At 31.5% G+C, this 15,598-nt stretch overlaps 1 protein-coding gene, 1 long non-coding RNA gene and 2 pseudogenes across 2 annotated transcripts; 1 reads left to right on the forward strand and 3 right to left on the reverse strand.

The window, feature by feature from the left end:
* Positions 1-1,546: 1,546 nt before the first annotated feature.
* Positions 1,547-3,957, reverse strand: LOC101254047 (zeatin O-glucosyltransferase-like; annotated as a pseudogene).
* Positions 3,958-7,727: 3,770 nt separating this feature from the next.
* LOC112940137 (uncharacterized) lies at positions 7,728-15,440 on the forward strand. The gene is made up of 2 exons (XR_003244043.2): positions 7,728-8,776; positions 14,567-15,440. It is a non-coding gene; the product is annotated as an uncharacterized lncRNA (long non-coding RNA).
* Positions 9,387-10,923, reverse strand: LOC101254350 (zeatin O-glucosyltransferase-like; annotated as a pseudogene).
* On the reverse strand, positions 12,245-14,181 carry LOC101244725 (zeatin O-glucosyltransferase-like). Its single transcript, XM_004249181.5, has one exon. It carries the CDS (start codon positions 13,930-13,932, stop codon positions 12,481-12,483), a length of 1,452 nt encoding a protein of 483 aa, XP_004249229.2. The 5' UTR covers positions 13,933-14,181; the 3' UTR covers positions 12,245-12,480.
* Positions 15,441-15,598: the final 158 nt, after the last annotated feature.

Below are 15,598 nucleotides of genomic sequence, written 5' to 3' on the forward strand. Positions count from 1 at the left end.
TATATCAAATCAAGGAAAATATGATTTTTCTTCTACTTTAATACCACGAGTACTCTATCTTAAACTAAGTGAAATAAAATTATTAATTCTAGTCAATCAATTGGATGAGAGAATATCTCAAAAAAATAAGTCTTCCTCACCCCCACCCCCCCACCCTCTATAAGTGGTTTAATTTTATTACTTTTTTAATATGCATTTTTATTATTAAATTATTATAAAGTGATATTTTTTTCAATTTATTCAAACAATCCTATAAAAAATCTAAAAAGTTATGCATATAAATTTTAAATTCTAATTTCGCTTTTAATAAACCTTAAAAATATGGACAAATTTTAGTATGCCGACATCCCGCCCGCAATACGCTGATAAGGATAGTACATTTAAAGACTTTCAACGTCACAAAAAAGTATTTAAAAAATGGGAAAATTCCAAAATATTTCATTTCATTTCACTATAATATAAAAGGTAATACAGAATTGGTCCTTGCAACATTAATGTTTCGTCATAAAGTCATGCCAACATTAACTTTTATTTTAAAATGTAGATATTTATCCCTCTTTATTCGTACACTATTATTTTAGATTTTATATCTCTTAAAAAGTTATATGATTTTTTATTATTGTATTTTTAGTTAGTGTTAACTTAAACTCAATTTTGAATAGAAGAATATAAAATAATTTGTTTTTATGATAAACTGACTAATGAACATGAATTGATTATTAATTTTTTTTATGTTGGTTAAATTCACACTTTTAAAACTAATAACTCTTGTTGGTACTATAATAGAAAAAATAACGTTATTCATGCATTAATTTTATAAAATATTAAGAAATATCTATTTTTAGTAAATCGACACATAAATAAGAACGGAGAGAGTAATTCAATCTGCGCCACTATGAACAAAATTTTTAGTTAAACAACATGAAATTTAACGAGAGATTAATAAGAGATTATGAAAAAGTACAATAATATGTAGGAGGTACTCCCTTCATTCGGTATTGTTTGTTATGATTTTTACTTTTACCGTCAAACTATAAAAACTTTGACTAACATTTTAAGATATAATTTTTCATCATATTAATATGCAAAAAATTGTAATATATAGTACTTTTCATATAGTTTTGGATTATCTATTTAAAAAATTGAATTAATGTGATCCAATTTATCTTTGAAAATTAGTCAAATTAAATTTCGATAAGCGCAACATGACAAACAATTTCGAACTAAGGGAGTATTAATTAAGCGGAATGTACTACGTAAATCAGTAAAGAAATCGACAATTAATTACTACCTCGGGGATAATAAAAGAAATCAACAATTAATTACTCCCTCCGGTATAATAATAGTAATTCACTATTAATTGACATAATGATTAAAAAGCAATAAATTATAAGAGTTAAATATAAGTCATTTAAACATTAAAAAATGAATAATAAGGGTAAAATAGACATAAAATAATAAATAATTCATTGATTTTTATAAACTAAACAAATATTGTTGGATATCTCAAAATACGACAATGAACAAATAAAAAAGAATGAAGAAAGTAATATTTAAATAATTCTTAATGACTCGTTATTGAATTAAACTCGTAATAAACACATTACTAAATCAGTGTTTTCAATGAGTCATATGTAAACAAAATAAGACATTTTGAGAATTATTTGATTTGACCTGTTTTGATCCAATCCAACTGTTTGGCACCATGTTATTGTTATTATCTAGTGATATGAGCGATGAAAGAATCCAACTCCTTCCTTGTTACACCGCCTTCCACCACTGATCTCCGAATAACCACCCCTAACTCCGCCGCTCTCCGACGAATTTCATTTCCTTCAGTATTATTCAACATTATTGTCATAATTACATGTTCAATGATATTTGATTTTACCACTTCATTTCTACTACGTTCCCAATTTTTAAAAATATTTATACCAACTTTCAAAAACTTTGTGATTAAAATACTATTTCTTGGCTGATCAGAATGCATGGGCCATGCAATAATAGGTACTCCCATTGATAAACTTTCCAAACACGAATTCCATCCACAATGACTAATAAATGCACCGATTGATAAATGTCCTAATATCTCCAATTGTGGTGCCCAATCTCTTACTATAATACCCTTATTTTTTATTCTTTCTTCATACCCTTTTGGTAGTTCAATTTTTCTCATTTCACTAGAAAAAATATCACCTTTATCAGCATCTCTTAATGCCCAAATAAACTTTATACCACTTTTTTCTAAACCTATACAAATCTCTTCGATTTGTTCATCTTTTAGTGAAGTTGTTGTACCAAATGAAATAAATATGGCGGATTTCGGAGATTGTTTATCGAGCCATAACAAATATTTATGACGATGATGACGGTGATGATGATGATGATCGATTGACGTGTGGCTAATAATCTTCATTGGATTGAATGGGCCTATAGCCCATTGTGTTTTATTTCTTTTGATTGGTTCTTTTTCAAGTAAATTCATGAATTTTCCTTCTATAACTCTACTTGTGTTGTAAATATTTCCAGAATCAGATTTTGAGTATTTCCTTTGAGAAGCCATGAAATTCATAAACTCTGATGTGAAACAACCTTCAACATTATAAAAGCAATAAATAGATTATTAGAGATGGTATATATGTAACAAAATAAATATCATATCATCATTCTAGTTTAATTACATGTTGAAGTGTGTGATCTTCTCATCTAAAAGTTTAAGTTCTTACACGGAGCTAACACGTAACATTTATTATTTAACTGTATATTCAACACGTACAACCTCATCAGGTGCGTGCCTGATTTTTTTTCCATGGGCCAAATACGTGAAAATTCTCTTTGACAGGGGTGACGGTGAGATTCGATTTCCAGACCCTCTGTCTGACATGATACCATATATTGAAGTGTGTGACCATCTCGTCTAAAAACTTTCTTTAAGTTTTTAGAGAGAGCACACTGTTAAATCAATACATGTTTTGAATTCGTGGGCTTATGTAAGCAATACATGAAAATACTTTTCTCATAATGGATGACAATAAGACTCGAACTTAAGACCTTTACTTGTCCAACTTCTAGTAACTTCAACATTTTAGATAAAATCGACTCATGACAAAACAACAACATGCAATTCCCTAATTATAACCGATGTGATCTGATAACCGATGTGATCTGATTGTGTAAATATTATAGTATGCATAACTTATAAATAAGACCCATTCAAAAATATTGATAATAAAGAAAACTAACCTTCAAGAGATGGTAGATTGTCTAGTATTTCAGCCTCAATAGGGAAAGGTTTTTCCCATAGATTCCCATAAGAACAAAAAGATAGTAAAAGCAGAAACACTATGAAAGTTATAAGACTCAACATTTGGTAATGAAGTGAAATCTTGAACAACATAAGCCATTAAAGAATCATGAACAACAACAACTCTACGTGCAATCGATGATAATGATCGTAGAAGTGAAGCCACAGGGCTTCGTAGATGATACGATGATTCAAATGAAGGTTGAAGATGTGAAGGAAATTTGATATTTGAATTAGGGTTTGGTGGTGGTGATGGAAATAAAGGTGTTGAAAATTCATGAAAATGAATAATATTATTGGAAGAAGTACTACCACTAGGGTTTAATAAACCATGAGCTCTTATTTTTGCTTGTTTAGTATGAATTTTTGTACTAACATAATGGACTTGAATATTTTTGTAAGATGAAATAAGAGATGAAAAATGAAGAAGTTGATTGAGATGACCTTGTGCTGGAAATGGCACAATAACAACAACTACTTCATATTTGGTTGCCATACTGAAGATGAAATACTCTATATTATAATTTATTAGTAGTGTTTGTGTGTGTATATGTATATATATATATATAAATAAGTTTGACCTAGAGATTGAGGGTTGAATGTTTATGTCATTTTTAGTCGAAGTCTATCAGAAATGGTATGTCTTTATTTTACAAAAGTAGAGATAATGTATTGATCTCCAAACAATATTATTTGCGAAATTTAAACTTGACATGTTGTTATAGTAGTGACGATATTTGACAGAAAAAATAGCTTCATTTTTGTTGATGCTCGTAAAATTATATTGAATATATTGTTACGGTTAAGATGACTTTATTGATGCTTTTTTTATGTGATTGTACTTTAAAGAGCTTCTTCGTCATTTACTCTTATATCCATTCAAAAAAAAATAGGATAAATATCTAACTTTTGGATAAACACATGGAAACAATTACATATAAGAGGATAAAAAAGTAAAACAAATATTAGACAAGATAAATTGATGGAGACAATTGCATATGAGAGGATATTATAGTACATATATTAGAAAGAAAAAAAAAGAGTAATTTGTGAAGGAAACTAATTGTGAATATCTTAAAACTTTAATACATTATTTTAAAGTGAAGATCTAAAAAAGTGCATGCATGTTTTTATGCTTCAAATTAAGATTAATTAATCCCTACTCCATTTTTTATTACTTAATCTCAAGATTATCTTAGTGACTTAATTTGTATAAATAAGTTGATGAGTAGCACTTTAAATTGATTTTTTCCTTCGCAAACATTAGTAGCGATAATATCATCATATTCAGAATCGTTAAAGTTTATAAAGATATTAAATTTCTTTTTTTTTGTTCAATTTTAAACTCATTAAAAATATGATTATGATGATGGTTGATGAAGAAGAAAAGGTAAAATTTTTTTTGATGGGAACTTTATTTGTCTCAATAAGTTGCAAATATTGTAAACCATGCATGTGTGATGTACTTGATAATAAGTCAAAATATATGTGTCAAATAAAATATTCTAATTGATAAACATTGGTTGTCTTTGTTTAATGGATTCGACCTTTTTAAAAGTACTACTAATCACTATTTCGATATTTTTGTTTAAATTCAATTAATTTGATATTTTTGTTTAAGTTCGATTAATTATATCTTATAAGTATGAGCTTTATTCGATAAAGAAACACTTTTTATATATTTAATATTTTTATAAATTAAAATTTAAATTCAAAACTTCTAATCAAGAAAACAATCTGTTAATAACTCCATTCTAATGTCGATCGCCGAATTTTACGTACTTTATCGTGATGCCTTTTGTTTTTTTTCGTACAAGTTAGTGTAACAGTTCCATGAGGTGATTGAAAATGATCGAACCCTAAAGGGAGAATAATTTTTTCGATTTGTAAATTGAAATTAATTATGAACTTTATTATTAATTTGTTGTAAGGTATGTATAACTAATTAATTTTTTAATAATTCTTCACTAATTCGTCATTAAATAAAATCATTGATAAATTTTATTGATTAGCTTTAAAATTTATAGATTCTATTATTATTATTATTATTATTATTATTATTATTATTATTATTATTATTATTATTTTCTATTTCAATAGTGGTTGGAAGTTTAGCAATAAATCTTCAGAATCTTATTATCAACTTAACTTTTTCTGTCTTGTCTTTTTCAATTTTATATTTTATGCTGTATATGAAGAAAAAATCAAATTGAAGTTGGCAATGAATAGACTTATTTTTCCTATATACTATACTTTATGGCCATATATGAGTAGTTAGATAAATTTAATGAACAATAACTAAATTATACCAGGTATTAATACGGGTTGTGTCGTTCTGATAAAGTGATAAGTATTTCTTTATTCTTAATCAAATGTTACGGAGTCGACTATTTTTGATAGGAAACATTTTTTCGACGTAAATTAAAATCAGCTAATCGAACTTTAATGTGAGTATCAATAAAAAAAACGAAATAATAGGAGTATTCAATAACACCAATCATTGAAAGATAAAATTATTTATATTCAAGAAAGTCCAATAGTTATGGGAACCTATTTCCTGAATTGGAAGTGATTTGCTATTTTTGGATATAATGCTGATTTTCTAGAAGGCATGTCCATGCATGGTGATCAAAATTAAATATAATGGTACTCAGTATTCACGTTACATTGCCGTTTTAATTTATTTGTCTTACTTTTTTTAAATTTATTTCAAAAATATTTTTTTTCTTTTTTTAAATACTCATTAATTTAACTTTATGCATGACTTGTATAAGACTACAAGATTAAATTTTTTTAATACATTTTACAAATATCGCTGGTTTAAAAATCATAAAATTCAAAAATTTTCTTTACTTCACGTCAAGTCAAAACCGAACAAATAATTAAAATCAAGAGAATATAAATTGAACTGATCACAAGGATTAGTGCTGGAATGGTTAATTGATACACATTCACCTTTAATTAAATGTCTTGAATTCAACCCCCTAATGTGAAATCGCCTTTGATAAAAGAGTATTTTATTTTTAAAATAAAATTTTATGACATCACAAATCTGAATTAATCGAATTTGAAAAAACATCTCTTTTGAAATATCGAACCTCAAAAGAGATATCAACATACATATATAATTCAAATTTAAATTATTAAATTTTAATATTGAATTTGTAAGCAAAAATATACCTTCTGCCCATATTTATTTCGCAGACCCATAATTGATGGAGATAAAGTTATCGCATATTTCATTTTTTAAATATGCTTTGTTGGATGGGAATAATATATTACTGGAAAGTCCAAGTGGGAAGGACTCAAAATTAAAGGTGGAAATTGTTCCATTTTTAAAAAGTCTTAATTTTAGTTTTAATAAATAAATAATCGACCAATAAATTAATTGACATATATATAATTTTTTGTCAAACTAGCTATATGGTCATATGAGTAGTGGTATAAATTAAATAAATAATTCGAGATCAATTCCCTCGATATATTTTGAATTGAAATGTCATATAATTCTTATTTTTTGGTCAAACTAACTATATATATGGTCATATGAGTAGTTGTACAAATAAAATAAATAATTCGAGATCGATCTCCTCAGTATTTTTTGATGAATTGAAGTGTAATGTAGTGATTATCCAAAAAAAAAATTACTTAGTGCGCACATTATTTTGAAATTCCAAAAAGAAAAAAATCAAAAATATAAATGATAAATTGTTTAATCCAAGAAAAGTGGTGGGAATCTATTTCCTCAATTGAAAGTTGTTTTTACTAATTTTGGATTATATATATATATATATATATACCTAATATAATAACTGTTATACAATCTGTATTTATAAGGTTAATTAATAAACAGAAATATAAATAAGATGAATTAGAAAAAATATAAAATTTGAGTCCACAGAAATTACCGTATCTTCTTAAGAAATTTAATCTCATCACTATATCCGAGGTTATTGATTAATCTTTCAAGATAAAACGAATTAATCTTGTTAAAGAAATAGCGGTACCTCAAACTTCTTTAACTTCAGCGAACTTCAGAATATGAACAAGTCACACAGACTTAGTTGATCGACACTTTGATTTATTTGAGAGAAAAAAAATATATATGCAGAGAAGGAAAAAATTTCAGTGTTGAAAAATCGAAAATTAACTTTCTTTTATAGTCATTTTCAGCAAGAAGCATGTCTGTTCAGAGAAATCTGTTCAGACCCGTTTTATCCAGAAATTTGTGTCTTTTGCAAAAAAATAACAACTTTTGGAAAAATGTGTGTGTTAGAAAAATAACAGTTTTTCGGAATGTTGAATCTAAAGACAAAGCCGAGTGAACAACGACGGCACGAGAGACATATTCTTCTTAGCTCTTTAAGAAGTAATGAAAGTGTTTCCTTATATAAGGACAACAATTTCCCCTTCTTTTGTCGATATGGAGAAATGACTTTTCATTTGCACTTCATATTCTTTCTTTTCTTTTCCCATCTACATTTGCTAAAACCCAACGATAGCTACAACGCACACAAACTCAATAATTTCTATATTTTTATTAAATGATTTATTCAATATATATTAATACTTAATTATAATAATTAAGATAAATTATGAGCTCATAACAAATTTAAAATTCGTAAACTTTATATCCTAAATTCCTAATCCCGTCTAGTAGCATATAATATATAATGTAATGAAATGGAAATTAATATTATATAGGAAGCTTTATTAATACCACAACTTTAGTTAAATATGTGTTAAGTTTAGTTATATTGTATTGTTTGCTAAGATTTTTTACAAAGCACTCAAGGTGCTTGACAAAATGACTGACAGGAAAAAACACACCAAAAAGAGTACTTGTGTTCCTTTTTTTCCCCACCCAGTGTACCGAGCCCAGGTTGGAGTTTCGATTAAATTTGAATCACGCTCTGTATGGTTCATTTGGGGTGGCGCTCCCAACATGATTTTCTCCAAACACAGCGCGAACCTGAGACCTTAGGTTAAGGTGAAACACTTTCACTATTGTACCGCAACCCGTGTTGGTAGTACTTGTGCTCCTGAATTTTTTTATGACAAGGGAAATCCGCAGCCGCTATTCCTTCGGTGTGCACAGGGTAAAACCCTCACTTCCTATGCAATAACTCGCAAACCACAGAGGAGAAGTAACCCGCAGTGGGCAAGCCCGGTGCGACGAGTTCCACCCAGAAGGCAAACTTCGTACTTTCGCTGGCAAGGGGTTTCGAACTTGAGACCTCCAATATGGAAGTCTCAAGCCTAAACCGCTGGGCCACCCTGAAGGGTACTTGTGCTCCTGATTTGATATGAAGAAATGCAGTAAATGGACATGGAATTGTGAAAATGGATGAAGTCTTGGAGAAGATGGTGTCTAGGGAGTTAAAAGATTGATTCCCAGATTGCCAAATTGATTGCAGGACAACCATAACTCCGGATACTCGAGCTCAAGCACCCTCCCCTGCTGCTTTTCAGGTACAAAATGCAATTGCTGCTTCTAGACTTAAATTCATAATCACATTCATAGTTACTTGTTAATGTATTAGTTTGATTCAGTTCAATCCTGTATTCGATGTGTTTGGTATATGAGGAAAATTTATAGATATGGAGCACATTGTGTAGAACTTACAATGCTGGATAAAGATCCTCCTTTAGTTCCAGGTTCTTGGTTAGATTCGCTGATGGGATTGAAGTATTCAACCCTGAATCATCTTCTGTGAATGTCATTTCCTTCTCTTTGTTACTATTCGTGTCAACAGCATTGAAAATACTTGGCTAGTCGCATAGAAGACTGAAAAAATCAATAAAAGAAAAAAGATGTGCCAAGATTTGAACTTGGACTCTTTGGTGAGTAAGAAAAACGAATATATCAAGTTGGACCTCGTAGAGAAATGAAACATGGAGTAACTGTTACTAGATATTACAGTATACATATATTTTGGATCTATGATGTTAAGGAGAACAGAGGCATGTGTCATTTCTCACAAGTTTAATTCACAGGGATATTGGCCTAGCTAGTGTCTGGCCATGTTGTTATAGTATGTTGTTCTGCTAATATACTCTTCAAAATTTAGGAGAGGAAAAATATAAGTAAATTATGTGTTGTAAGGATAACTAATCATCACATATATTGATGACTTCATCAAAGCCACACTTTCATGCAATAAATGCTTAGTTCGATGACCATACATGAAATTAATCTAGATGGGAAACTTATCGAGTAATGTGAGTGATAAAAGAATCCATCTCCTCACGGTTAACACCCCCATCCATCACTGATTGTTTGACAACATTACTTAATTTTGATGCTCTCTTCCTCATCTCATATCCCTCAGGTGAAGCCATCAAAGTTCTTACAGCATTTTCAACTATTTCTGATGTAACCAATTCATCTCGACATGCCCAATGCCTCACAATTAGGCCGATTTTAAGAAACTTAGTTACTAACTGAGAATTCCTTGGCTGGTCTGAATGCATTGGCCAAGCTGCTATAGGAACTCCCATAGAAATACTTTCCATGCATGAATTCCATCCGCAATGACTCATAAAACCACCCGTGGAAGGATGTGCCAGAATTTCCAACTGAGGTGCCCAGTCTCTTACAATAATTCCTCTTCCTTTTAGCCTCTTTTCATAACCATCAGGCAACCGAGCTATCCTTTCTTCACCTGCAAACACATCTCCTTTGTCAGCATCTCTGAGGACCCAAATGAACTTTTGCATACTTTTCTCTAATCCAACAGCGAGTTCTTCAATTTCTTCATTCGACAAGGAGGTAGTTGTTCCAAAAGACACATGTAGTACCGAGTTTGTTTCTTGTTTGTCAAGCCAATACAGGGTATGGTGCTTATTTGAGTTTTTGTTCTGCTCAGACAACAACGGATTGAATGGACCAAGAGCCCATTGGTTTAGTCCATTATTTTCTTTGGCTACTAAATCAAGGTATAAACCTTCTATTACTCTAGATGAATTGTAGAGTTCTCCGGAGCTAACTTTCCCCATGAGGGCTTCTTGTTTCCTCCACAATTCCCATATCTCTGGAGTAGAGCAGTTTTCGAGTGATGGGATGTCCTCATATAGTTCTGTTCCAGCTTGGAAAGGCTTTCCTTTGATTTCCCAGAACAACGAATACATATGGAAAGCTGAGATACTATTAAAACAGTAGCACTCAGCATTTAGGATTGCTGGCACATCCTCTACTACCCAAGTCATCATAGAATCAAAAATAAAAATTACTCTTTGATGATTGTTGTCTAAGAGTTGGTGTACAAGAGAGCACACTGGTTCTCGGAGATGAGCTGTTGCGTAAAATGAAGGGATTAAGTGGTTGCTCCAACATAGTGTACTGGGATATTGTACAAGGAGATAAGCCTAGAGAGGTGGAGTAGCTGGTTGAGATGGCCTTGTGCTGGAAGTGGCACCATAACCACAGCCACATGTGCATCTTGAATACCCTTTTTGCCATTGCTTTTCATGGGGTAGTTCTCAGCCATTGGGAAATGTTTAGAAATTTGCAGTTTGATGAATATCTGCAGTTTCTGGGAGTGTCTTGAGTCATATGTAGGTGAAAACATAGATGATGTTATAAGGATTACGTCTTATGCACGAATCCAACAACTAGAATTAGCTGGCCGGTTGCTAAAAACAACATATACTATATAGTTAAAAAGATATTGAAAAAACTTTAACTTCTCTTATTTGACATATTGCTGCAAAATATATTACTTAAAGAAGTCACAATCAAATCCTTTGTTGTCTATCAGTAAAAACAACAGCAACTGGTTGAGTTTTATATAAAATGGAGGCAAAAACATCAGCAAAGGCAGGCCATAGAAATATTATTTGAAGAAAATACAGTATATACCCACATAAGTATGAGATATAGCAGGGGCGTATCTAGAGGGGGTTTCATGGGCTCATGTGAACCCATAATCCCCTCTCTAGATCATATATAGTAGTGTTATATCTTTTAAAAAATATTTAAATATAGATGTGTGACCATATAATAATACGATGATGATTTGATGCACTTCTCTAAGTGAGAATAGAAATTTAAATCTTATATTTATCTTGTTAGTTTGAGTAAAACCTCTTCACGAAGTTATTAGTAACACTTTTGGCGTTTCAACTAAATTTTCTCTCTTTTTTTGCTTTAATCTTAATTTTTCATGTGTGTTTTATTGGAAATTCTAAGAGACTTAGCGTAAAACTTTTATATAGTTAACTCAAATGAATATATTAAAATTTAAAACTAGTAGTACTATACATTTTGAACCTATAATTTTTAAAATTTAACAATTCCATTTAAGAACTTAAAGATTAAGCTAGTCAAATTTATATCGTAGATGCATTTTCTCGTAATAATGCACCAATCCTTCTGAAATCCTGGATACGGCTCTGGACAGTTGTCATTGTAATCTCAGTTGAATTTACATCCCCATCATCATAATTGTAAAAAAATCAAATATATGTTAATTTCAAGTGAAAGAATCAAAACAATATCAATATTAGTTTTGTGATTCTTATAAACACTGCTATCTTCAGATTCTTTTATCGTAGGACAATATACTTGGAGTATTACATAATGGAGCAAACTTTAGTCAAGCAGAGCTACCTTGTGTCAAACTCTTCTGATTTTTTGACAGCTTCATGGCTCACTTTAACTGTTGATTTGTCATCCTAAGATTTGAGTAAGTGTTGTGAAAGGTTAAAAGTTTGTATAGTTACAAACTTGCTCTTCCTTATATGTGTTGATGCAAAAAAGAGTATTATATGAGTGTTGAGAAAATATTGTAAAGTACCAACATGAGAAGTCAGGCAGAATATCAAATACAAGGTCACAGAATTAAATACAAGAAGCTCCAAAAGTCCTGGAAGAACAAACTATGTTATTCAGGTCACAAGCAAAAAGTTCAAGTAAGAATACACAAACAACATCCAATATAATACACAAACAGCATCCAATATTTTATTTATTTGGGAGGACATCCACTTCTATATTAGAAAATACAAAGAACTCACAAAAGGAAAGGTTTTTATCCTCAACATAAAGGGGTGCCAGTAGGGTGGACACTGAACCCACTAAGATGGTAATAGAGTACTGGTAAAGTCTCATAGGTTGAATCACTTATTCTATTAGATGGAAGTGTGCAACCAATTGGTCAATTCAAATGAGAAAGTTATCGAGTAATGTGTGCGATAAAAGAATTCATCTCTGCACCGTAACCTTCCCCATCCATGACTGATTTTTTGACAGCAATGCTTAATTCTGATGCTCTCTTCCTCATCTCATCTCCCTCAGGTGAAGTCATCAAAGTTCTCACAACATTTTCAACTATTTCTGATGCAACCAATTCATCCCGGCGTGCCCAATGCCTCACAGTTAGGCCAGTTTTCAGGACCTTTGTTATCAGCTGAGAATTCCTTGGCTGGTCTGAATGCATTGGCCAGGCTGCTATAGGAACTCCCATCGAAATGCTTTCCATGCATGAATTCCATCCGCAATGACTCATAAAACCACCCGTGGAAGGATGTGCCAAAATTTCCAACTGAGGTGCCCAATCTCTTACAATAATTCCTCTTCCTTTTATTCTTTCTTCATAACCTTCCGGCAGCCGAGCTCTCCTTTCTTCACCTGCAAAAATATCTCCTTTGTCAGCCTCTCTGAGAACCCAAATAAACTTTTGCATGCTTTTCTCTAACCCGATGGCGAGCTCTTCGATTTCTTCATTAGACAAGGTAGTAGTTGATCCAAATGACACATAGATTACCGAATTTGTTTCCTGTTTGTCAAGCCAATACAGGGTTTGATGTTGTTTGTTTTGCTGAGACAATAACGGATTGAATGGACCAATAGCCCATAGGTTTAAGCCATTAATTTCTTTGGCTACTAAATCAAGGTATAAACCTTCTATTACTCTGGATGAATTGTAAAGTTCTCCAGAGCAAATTTTCCCTTCAAGGGCTCCTTGTTTATTCCACAATTCCCATAACTCTGGGATAGCGCAGTTTTCGCTTGATATAATGTCGTCAAATATCTCAGTTTCAGGTTGGGAAGGTTTTCCTTTGGTTTCCCAATAGGATGAACACATATAGAAAGCTGAGAAACTATTAAAACGGTAGCCCTCGGCATTTGGAATTGCTGGCACATCCTGTACTACCCAAGTCATCATGGAATCATAAATAACAATCACTCTCCGATGATTGTCACCTAAGAGTTGGTTTACAAGAGAGCAGACTGGCTCACGGAAATGGATTGTTGCATTAAGTAAAGGGAGCATATGGTCAGGAAATTTATGAGAAGCATTTGGATTTGGAGGGGGGTTTTCAAAAGGTGGCGTAGGGAATTCGTGAAAATGTAGGTTTCTAATAGTAACAGGGTCGAAACCATGGACACGTAACTTGGCCTGGCGAATATGAGTGGTTGCTCCAACATAGTGCACTGGGATATTATACGAGGTGATGAGCCTCGAGAGGTGGAGAAGCTGGTTCAGATGGCCTTGTGCTGGAAGTGGCACCATAACCACAGCAACTTGTGCATCTTCAACACTTATTTGGTCATTGCTTTTTGTTGTGTTGCTCTCAGCCATTGGGAAATTGCTATGAGTATCTACAGCTTCCAGTGAAAACATATATAGATGCTCTTATAATGCATGAATACTCATACTTGCTTGTGGGCCGCTGAAAAATGTATGCAAAACATGTATAGCTGTAGCCTGTACGCAGTTGTTCTCTTTGTTTTTTTTTTCTAATAAAACCATCGACAAGTGGAAATACAATGGATACGTTGTTGTTGTTGTTATTACACCACTGACAAGTGGTTATAAAAAAAAGTTAATACTCTTAATCCTCTGTGCTATGGATTTATGTAGAAAAAAAGGTGTTGTGTGTTCACAATTCAAAATACATCATACTATATATTGAAGGCATAATACATAATTGTGCCATTTAACTTGGTTTCGAATCACATTTATGTCCTTCAACTTTGGGTGTGCACAAGTAGACACTTAAACTTGTATAAAGTTGAACAACTAAACACACGTGTCCTACGTGTCATCCTACATGTCATTTTTTGTCCTACGTGTATTGTGTCATGTAGGACTCATGTGTTGATTTTTACTTAAAAATTGGATAGTTAAAGTGTCTGTTTGTGCATTATGAAAGTTGGATGTCAAAGTTAAAATTTGAAGTCAGATTTAGGATCTAATATATGTATTATGCCTATATTGAATTGTTACTAACTTTTCCCCCATGTTCTTGCTGCAGAGGCCGAGCTAGATGGAAGGTATGAGTTCGGTAAAACCTAGTAAGTTTGGTCTATACTCTTAAGAAATTCACTAAAAATATGCGTATAATAAACTTCAAATCATGGATCCGCTTTGAGGAGCAGGCTCTTCGATCTTCACAATGGTCATTATTTAAAAACCAAAAGTTTGTTAATGACAATTATGTTTACCAAAGAAAAATATCATCCTCCTCATTGTAAAAAAACAACAACAAAAAGAACACTCCCAAAGTTCTGAGTTTCCAGCCTGTGCATCAGAGCAGGACCATTACTATTTCTGTGGTCCTTAGTACTGTTAATTTGTAGGTCTTATATTATAGGACAAACTACTATGTGGATTTAGGCACATCCAACGTGTATCACATGATACGACTTCGTCTAAATTAGTTTAAATTTTTAATGGACAGATATTATTCTAAAAAAAAATTACAAATGTTCAAAGTTAACCTTAACGACTCAAGCTTCAACTGACTTGGAAGAACAAGCTAATGAGCAGTGAAGTGAAGGAATTGATTTAAATGCATTGCCGGGTTTATTTAATCATATAAAAATGTGAATGGTTTAGTTTAAAATTTTATAATATTATCAAATTAAAAGAGGTCTCAAATTTTTAGAGGCCTAAAATAAAACTTTCATTAATTTTCTTCTTTGAGCCATTTTTGTCCTTTTGATGGTGACATAGCTTTGAAAAAAAATCTTTTGTACACCAGTGGGTTCACGGAATGGGATAAATAAGGATATCTGATATCCAATGGAATTATTTTATCTCGCTTTCTATATGAGGTAGTAATCTTGCCTATACCCGAAAATCAAATCGAATATATTTTAGACTGATTAGTCAAAAATAATGAAAAAGATAAACCTAACAGGCTGTTGTCATACAGAATTACCTCAAGTTAACACAAAAAGTTAATGCTCTAATGAACCATGAATAATCATAAATCATTGCAGCATAATATAGTTTAATTTGTCCTATTAAAACCCCACATATAATCTTTTTTCAACGACATGAG

This window comes from Solanum lycopersicum, chromosome 10 (genome assembly GCF_036512215.1).
Source record: "Solanum lycopersicum chromosome 10, SLM_r2.1".
NCBI lineage: Eukaryota > Viridiplantae > Streptophyta > Magnoliopsida > Solanales > Solanaceae > Solanum > Solanum lycopersicum.